Source organism: Wasmannia auropunctata, unplaced genomic scaffold (assembly GCF_000956235.1).
Source record: "Wasmannia auropunctata unplaced genomic scaffold, wasmannia.A_1.0 LD271688.1, whole genome shotgun sequence".
Taxonomy (NCBI): Eukaryota; Metazoa; Arthropoda; class Insecta; order Hymenoptera; family Formicidae; genus Wasmannia; species Wasmannia auropunctata.
In genome coordinates, this window is record NW_012091202.1 from 1 (window position 1) to 9,339 (window position 9,339).

Here is a 9,339-nt window from a genome sequence, read left to right on the forward strand (position 1 = left end):
GTGCTCTTCCGATCTTTTCTATCTTTTCTTTTTGTGTTAAATTTATATTAACAGTGCTATGGCATACTAAATATGGCGTAAAAAGTAATTTATTTTAACATGTTTTTTAAATTATTGTTTTTCCAACATATATTAAAATTAAGAATTTCAATTTTTAATGGATATGTCAATTATCTACTGCAATTTGAAAATTGTACCTTCCCTTTGTAGAATAATTTCATTTGGTGTAGGCAGATACGGTAATTGTTCCGGCTCCTGTTCTAGTTCTAGATGCTTCGCTCCTGCTTTCTTTTGCTGATTCCCTTTCCTCTCGGGTTTTGTAGGCACCGGAACTGGCGGGTTCTCCATTCTCTCAAGAATAGCTTTTTTTTCCTCCATTCGAAGACGACGGCCTTCGATCTGCTCTTCGTGTATCTTCAATTTTGTATTGTACTCGTTTTGACAATAAGTAAAAAAATCTGAAGCATATACGAGAAGAAAAAAACTTAAAAAACTCGTTCTCCTTCAGAAATGAAGATATCAATGATTTATCTTTTGCACACATAAAACTTTCATGACACATTCATATAATAAGTATATAAGCTTGTATATAAGATAAATACATACGCTATTTTTCAAGAAATTAAAAAACTTGTTCATTGTTGTTATTTTATAAATTATTAACATTACAGGCGGACGTTATTTAATATTTTTTACTTTTTACTATATTTGTTACTATACTATTAATCTGAATACATTCAAATGTCAAAATATGCAAAGACAGCCACTCACGAATTAAGCGCAGCAAAAGAATCAATAAGCATCGCGGACAAGAGGCATTAAACACTTTGATATATGCGATTATCAATTTAACTTTTTTTTAGAAAGAATTATTGATAATTTGTGTTAACTTATACCTTTATCAATTTTATCTCTTTTGATCTTTTTTCTGAGAAATTTTTCAAATTTCATAATTTTATACGATATCACTATATAATTCTCAGCGTAAAATTTAATTTCAATTCTTGCTCAAACTAATAGATTAAAAAATAAAATTGACAAAACGATTATAATTTGTACCTATGGTATACATGCTTTCATATTCCTCTGGTAGTTTTGGCATAATGTACGAGATCGAAGAATCGGAGTAATGATCATACTTTACCCATAATGCTCGTATCGCCATACAATAGCAATCAATATCTATAGGCATTTTAACAGTCAATTCAATTTCCGTGAAATGTACTTCAATATGTTTTCTGCCGAAAAGAAATCCAGTTATCGTTAGAAGTTAATATGATAAATTAAATTGGTATTGCGCAAGCATGTCTATGTATTATTTTGCAAAAAATCTTACATTTATTCTTGTAAATACAATTATATGTCAAATGTTAATACGTGCCGATCTTTTTCGGTGACCTGTTTAAGTCCAATAGGCAATTTTATCAAGACCCATATACAGCAACTGATTTGATCGGAAATGTTAGTGTATCTCGCTGTTTTTAGGCTCTCGCGGATCATATCCCTTTCTATCTGTCGTAAAAGAGAGTAACACGCCGCGTCTATCCATTTTTGAAGCTTATCACGAAATCGTTGTTTAATCTGTTAAGCATTCAACTCTATCAACTTATGTAAACTTTAACATTTTTATCATAAGAATCATATATAACAAGTTGAGTAAATGTTATTGTATATTATAAATATTACTGTAATATTATTAAATTTGTTTTTGAATATTATCGAATTTATTATATAATTACCATCTTGCATTCGGTTATGTAATCTGGTGAGCTGGTCAAAGAGTACCTTATTATTTCGTTAAGTTTCGTTAAGAGCTGTAAAAGAAAATATTTAATTTTATGATGGGTGAAGAGAAAACGTTATAAATACTATATTTTTGTTAAATTGTAATATATCAAATGTATAAAAATAACTAACAATTTACTATACTTTTATAAATAAAAAGTGTTTTCTTTTAATTACATAAGAATTATTAATTGATTCAATTATTTCAAATTTACGTACATAGATGATAATATTAAATTTCGCAATAAATTTATTCATATTAACTTTCTCGTCTTCCATTGACCACAAAAACATAAAGGTATTCATTTCGGATAAACTACCAGGATCTGGTAATCCATCGCAAGTCATATATCTAATCCACTGAAAGGAATAAAATTTTATTATAATTAGAAAGATTATGATTTTATACGAATTATGTACAAAAGCCTGTTTAATGAACTTATAATTTAAGTTTAATTTAATATTAAAAAAAAATTTACAATTATTAAAAAAATAATTTAATAGGTAATAGAAAAATATTAATAAATAAGAATATGTATACATATATATATATATATATATATATATATATGTATACACTTTACATGATTATTTATTATAAATATGCAAAGCAAGAAAAAAATGATATTTACATTTTCCTCTTCTTCGGTAGCAGCTAAATATTTTATAAATGCACTTTTGTAATCGTGAAGCACGAACAATGTCTCTTCCAATTGAACGTTTTGCATCGCTGCCTCTTGGTCGTCGAGCAATATTTGTCTCTCCGTATTGTACTTTTCTAATCGAATCTCTTCCTGCATATCTTTGATCATCTGTATTCTTTATTAAATCATTTCATTAATATGCTAATGAGAAAGCTTGAAGTATATTATAAGTAACTCATATTTTTATGCATCAACATACGTTATTAATTATCATCAATTTATAAATTTAATTAAATCTCAGATAATTGTAAAAATTTATTAAAATAAACTAATCGATACACATATTAATTGTAATTCAATATAAAAGAATAATTAATGAAAATATAATCTCAAAAATTGTTTTTGTTTTTTTTTAATTACTCTGATGCAGTTACTACATATGCACCAATTATTTATGTTATTGCGTAAATGTAAATTTAATAAATGGACATTTATTATTAATTATTGACTTCTGTGTTAATATTTTATTGTAGTTTAAATAATCAAACTTGATCTAATCTGTATTTTTCTGTAATTGATTGTAAATGGTCTTACCTAATTCTTTCAACTTCAGCGGCTGCAGATTCCTCTTGCTCTTTCTCTAACTCCTTGCGTGCTTTTATAGTCATTGTTTCAATTCCCGAGGGTTTAGGCTAAGTCGATCGAACGATATAATTATCCTTCACTTTAATAAAGTTTTTATGCGAAAAGTCTGCAACAACTAATACCTGCAAAATAAAACGTCTATTATCTTAACTGCAATATTTCATATCGCGTTTATAACATTCTACTATTAGTAAAACTTGAAAAATATTGATAAAAATAGCAACAGTAATTGTAATTTTACATTTCTCGGATATAACTAAAAGATAATTGAAAAATAAAATGCTTCTAGCATTCGCTAAAGTGATATTTAAAAAAAACTGAAATAACAAATAATATTTGTAATACGTTATTAATTATTACTGTATTAAAATATTAATATTATTCGGCCTACGCATTTTTAATGTCTGTTTCATTGTATAACGATAAAATGCATATATATATATATATATATATATATAATATGTGAATAATAAAATAAACACTAAAAAATATATATTAAAAATCCTAAATTAATACATTATTTAATAATACAAAACAGAAATACAAAAATAAAGAAAATGTAGTGTTTTTAGGTAACATTTTAAAAAACTATGTAAGCTGCGTGAGCAGAATTACCTGTTTCGCACTCCATTCACGTAGCTAAAACAAATATAATTCTTATTTCTAGTATAAAGAAGACATTTAAATTAATTTAAATACTTTTTATAAGAAATTTTGCTACAATCATTTAATATACACGCACTTTTTTTAATACATTCTACACTAGAATTTTAAAAAAAATTAATGTATTCTAAATATACAATTATGTATATATTATCATTATTTGTAAAAAATATTATATAAGTTATTGGTTAATGTACAATTGTTTGCAATTATTTAGATATAAAAAAACATACAAAAATAAATAAAACAATATTACACTATAAAAATAATAAATTAGAAAAATCTATTTAAAATAATAATTTATGCCAATTTTACTCTTTCTTAATACATTAAAACATATAAAAAGATGCCAATATATGTAAGTACCATCTTAAAATAAAATAATACGTTATTCTTAAAAAAATAAAATTGACAAATTATTTTATAATCGTTTTCTTTTCTTTTTAAATAAAATCCAATAATACATTAAATCTAATTTTCTCCTCTAAATAAATAATCGAATACGAATACATACTAGTGCTGAGAGAGTTGATAACGGTTTTTTCGGCTTTGGTAATTGCCATTGTACAAGATCTTTATCTTCTTCATATTCATCATACGCAATTTCAGAGTCCAAAATGGTACGCGAGACATTATTTCCAGAAAGTATTGATTTGCTTCGTTCCTTATTTCCAACTTTGTTTTCTTTATTAGTTATTTCCTTTTGAATTTCAACATCTCTCCGAATTGGATCTCTACAAATAAAAAAATTCTCAATAAAAAGAAAGAATAAATATATTGTGTCGAATTAATAATTAATAAATATAAAAGAGTTATTTAAATAAAATAAGACTTATTTAAGTTGATAATAATTGTAATTTTTTATGCAAACTATTGTTATATATTTAGTACTATTGTTGCATTATTTCGTACTTTACATCAAGAATATTTCCAGGATTGGAAAGAATTGAGTTAAGAAAATCGATAGAATGTGATGTTTTCTCATCAATTCCTTTTTCAGATTCCATATGTACGTCGTTTTGCAAACGCTCTACTTTATTATATGTGTTATTATCTAGGATTACTCATAAAAAATTTTACAGAAAAATCGGAAAATATTTATAATAATTAAATAAACTGAGTTATAAAAAAAGAGGTAATTATTACACATTAAAAATTATGCAAATTACTATGTAAACCTTACTTAAACCGATGATTAGTTTTAAAAATAAGGTTAAACAAGAATATGTCAAACAAAACAAGCACTTGAAACATCAAAAAATAAAAGAAGAAAAATATTTTATACCACCACCAAAACATGCCAATAAAGTATGAAATATCTCGTAAATTATAAATTTTTTTTATAATTATATTTTAATATTTTTAATACGTAAAGTAATAAGAAAAATAATATTATATAAAAAATTGTACAACTCCACTAAAAAAATAGCAATGACTTTTATGTGATTTAAATTTTTTTTTAATTAATTATATTATTTATTTATTTTTTTATTATATACAACTTATATTTTAAGAAACATTTTTTTATGAAAGACGTAAAAAAGAAAATATTTAAGTGGGGATATTAAAAAAAATGACTTGTATATTTTACTATACAAAAGCTTCCTCAGTGATCAGATGTCGATTAACACTTATTATAAATAATTTATCAAGCGCAATTGAATGTCATCAATGATAATGACCGGGACACGTGTTTTATCTATTTGACTATTGAAGCTGAATATTTATTGCAATAATTTATATAAAACGAACATGTAAATAATAATACTTTTAAATAAGGTTATACGTATACAACAAATGATAATGAGAACCGTCAAAGTTTGATTTAAATATTGCTGCCCAATAATGTTATATGTGTCGGTTCGAGAGATTTCAGGTTCGAATTCTTTCCTCTAAAATAGAAAAGAGAAAGAGATGGAATATTATTATTTTTTTAAATAACTTAGTAAATATTAACATGACATAATTTTTATGATACAAGTTTAGCCATAGAGTTCCATTCAATCATCCTACAGGTAGAAGTTTATTGGATATATTAGAATGAACATAATTTACAATTTATTGAAGAGGGAAAAAAAAATGCGTTTATCAGATAGGAAGGATCAAGGCATATTATCAACTAATGTCACAAAAGGCACATTTATTTATAAAAAATCACAATTAATGATTTTCGGAAATCTTACATACTAATATATAAAACAAATATGTTTTCTAAACATTTTATAAAATATATTTTACTTGCAAAAAAATAATTTCTTAAAAAATAATATAATTGTTTCAAATCTATTATGTACACACTAAAAAAAAATTCAAACCAAGGATGGAAACGTCTGTTGTTCGAGTAATCAATATAATTTATAATTTATATAAAAGATTTATTATTTCTCTTTTTTACATATTGATATCTGCATCGGATCGCGTAAGCATTTAATGACTTATGACACATTATATGATTTATTCGTTGAAACCATTCGATTTCGAATTATTTTTAAAAATAATTTTTTTTTAATGATAAGTATCTAGAGACCGTGGAATGTTAACTAACAATTGAAAACTTAAAACGCCTACACGGTACAAAGCGGATCTTGGAGCTTCCATATAATTTTTAATGTGAATTTTACAATTTTTGATTCATATAACACCACGTGGCCACAAATCGCGTGATTATCCGCAGCTTAGAACCGAGTAGTATGTAATATCACAATTAAATTACTGAAGACAATCTAATAAATCGATGTTCAAAGCATCTATTTAAATTTCTACTTGATGCTTAATCCCCCCTCCCTCGCGACGTCAAATGATTTTTTAAAATGATTTCTTTGTTATACATCAACATAGCCTTATTGCGCGCAAGGAATAATGTCATTTCTGAGAACTTGCAACGCTCGCGACGTTCACAATACAAGTGACCTGTGACCCTCTCCCATATATATAATGTAACTTTACATGTTAAATTTATACACGCACGTTACGTTATACATTAAATTTTATTATTTGGAAGCCATTCAAGATTTAAGGCTTTCAAGCTAGATTAGAGTTAAAAAACTTAATTAATAACCTAACATATTTCTCAAAATTATGCAAAGATTATTATATATTTACACCTGTAAAAATCTCTGTTACCTGCAAAACTAAAATTCAGCTTTTATAAGAATGCAGTGAACACTAATAATTAATAATCATTCTACATATGTCTAAACGACTGTAACTTACGTAAGCAATTTTAACAGTTATCCCTAAAATTCAACGTAAGCCAAATATCATATAGAGCATATAGTGTGTCTCACCAGCCCACATCTATCTCACAACGATCCTCTCTCTCTAATATTTTTCCCTATAAGTTCTTTACAGTGTTTAGCATTATACTTATAGCATTATCATATCGAATTGATTTTTATTATTTTATTATTTAAGTTTAATTTATTTTTTATTGTCTTCTTATAGAAGATCTATGTACTTATTTTTACATTAGAAGACAGAGAATCTTCCATATCACGTTTAAATAAGAATTGAAATTAATTAATATTTATGATAACGATTAAGACTAATATATCACAGATATTCATATATTATTTTATGATGTGTGTGCATGTTAAGTACGAAGCAATATACCATATGTATCTTACATAATAAATGTTTCATTTTTAATTATTTCTTTGTTCTTAATTTATTGTGTTTCAATAAAATTAATAAATATTGAAAATGTTAACTATTTACTGTTTATATTTATTAGAGGAGCGAAGCTAGAATTGAGGCGCTCAAATATCACAAGCCCCTGGTTGTTAGCTAATTTTACAAATGTGGCTTTGTTCAAAAGTACTATTCATGCTAAGTAAAATTTAATTTAACATTAAATGTACGTTTGTATAATTTATTTTATTTGTTTATAATTTCTTAAGAAATAACAGCGATAACTTAGCGACAGTTAAAACCTGTTAATTGTTACTTAAGGTCATTTACAATTTATATCAAAGTCGAGGTCAGAAGATCGAAATTGCGTTTGTTAATAAAAAGATTTACTCGTTTTTCTTTTTGTAGATTACTTTATTGTGTTTTCAAAATAAAAGTTAGATTTTTAGACTTTAATGTTGATATATACATATAAATGTATATTTGGGTAAACCAAAAAAAATAAATTATTGAAAATCGATTAGTAAGACTCCCCCAAAAGTTAGCTACGGATCTCAATATATAGAATCTGGGTAAAATTTTATTGAAATTGATTAATATCTTCAGGTTGCCTTTCGATTTTGTAATTAGTAAGTTTATGCATTTCTTGGATAGACTAGCATTACAGGCGTATGCTATTTTGCATTTTTTACTTTTTACTATTTGTAATTATCTTAGAACATATATTACGGAGAATTGCTTATACCGTCCATGCATCAAGCTGAAGCCAACATATGTGCGAGAGAGAAAGGTATAGATTCCCAATTATCTGTAATGCGCATGTGCCATTCAGCCCCCACTTAGTCCCGTTTTTCATTTTTTTTTTAAATTTTCGAAAAATAAGAAATTAGGCAAAAAACGGGCTGAGTGGGAGCTGAATAGCACATGCGCATTACAGACAATTGGGAATCTATACCTTTCTCTCTCGCACATATGTTGGCTTCACGTTCAGCACTCTATTCTCCTTCCAGTAATATATGTTCTAAGGTAATTATTATACTATCAACCTCTGTACATATTAAACTCAATCTCTGTACATAACAACTCAAAATATGCAATGACGGCTGTTTACGAAATTAACGCAGCAAGAGAATCAATTAGCGGAAAAGCGACAATACGCTTCGAGATATATGCGAGTATCGATGTTATCGAGGATGTCACTTTGAAATTCTGATGATTATGTATAATTATGTTCAATAATGTTTTGTCATGCCTTTTTTTTAGAAAGGAGGATGTGTCAAAATTCAAAAAAATATCTGAATTTCAATACACTTTAGTATTATCTGTTGTTTTTTGGTCGCTGAACACGAATCCGAAGTCAAAAGTGTACATTTCAAAATAATGGATCCGAAATATATTCTTATACAGGGTGTCTCATTTTAAATAATACATTAAAATTTCTCGAAAAATAGAATAGGTATGGAAAAATGTTTTAAACAAAAATTGTATGGTTGGGAGAGGGACATAAAAAGGTATCATTGATTTTACTTTGGATGGCATCGTTAAGATCATATCAAGATCACATTGACTTTTTTAAACGAAAATATATATTTTTTTACATAACATAATTCCCCTAATTATTCTGCATATAAAAGTATTAAGGTAAAATTATCAGGTAGGTTAAGTAAAAATTAATATTTTACAATACAAGCTATTTTATACTTTATACAATACAATACAATACTTTATATAATACAAGATATTTTATACTTTATCATGCCATATTTCGATATATAATATGCAATATCTCGTAAACTATTGATTTCTTAATTTTTAGGCACAGAATAATGAGATAAATCGATTGGTGTAAAGAAAATACATAATTGCTTTAAAAAAAATGTAATTTGCAAAAGATTTGCATTAATTTACTAATTTTAAGGTCGAGGGGCAACCTGAAGATCTGTCTCTTATACACATCTCTGAGCGGGCTGGC

General features: G+C 26.0%; 1 protein-coding gene across 1 annotated transcript; it reads right to left on the reverse strand.

Moving 5' to 3' along the window:
• Window positions 1–197: 197 nt before the first annotated feature.
• Window positions 198–4,877, reverse strand: LOC105462066 (protein CASC1-like; the record flags this gene model as incomplete). The annotated part of the gene is made up of 10 exons (XM_011708592.1): window positions 4,650–4,877; window positions 4,252–4,471; window positions 3,690–3,713; window positions 3,024–3,121; window positions 2,418–2,604; window positions 2,005–2,145; window positions 1,740–1,814; window positions 1,382–1,581; window positions 1,060–1,238; window positions 198–458 (listed from the first exon to the last, which is right to left on the reverse strand). Coding segments are annotated over exons 1-10 (1,480 nt in total), but the record flags the coding sequence as incomplete, so codon positions are not given.
• Window positions 4,878–9,339: the final 4,462 nt, after the last annotated feature.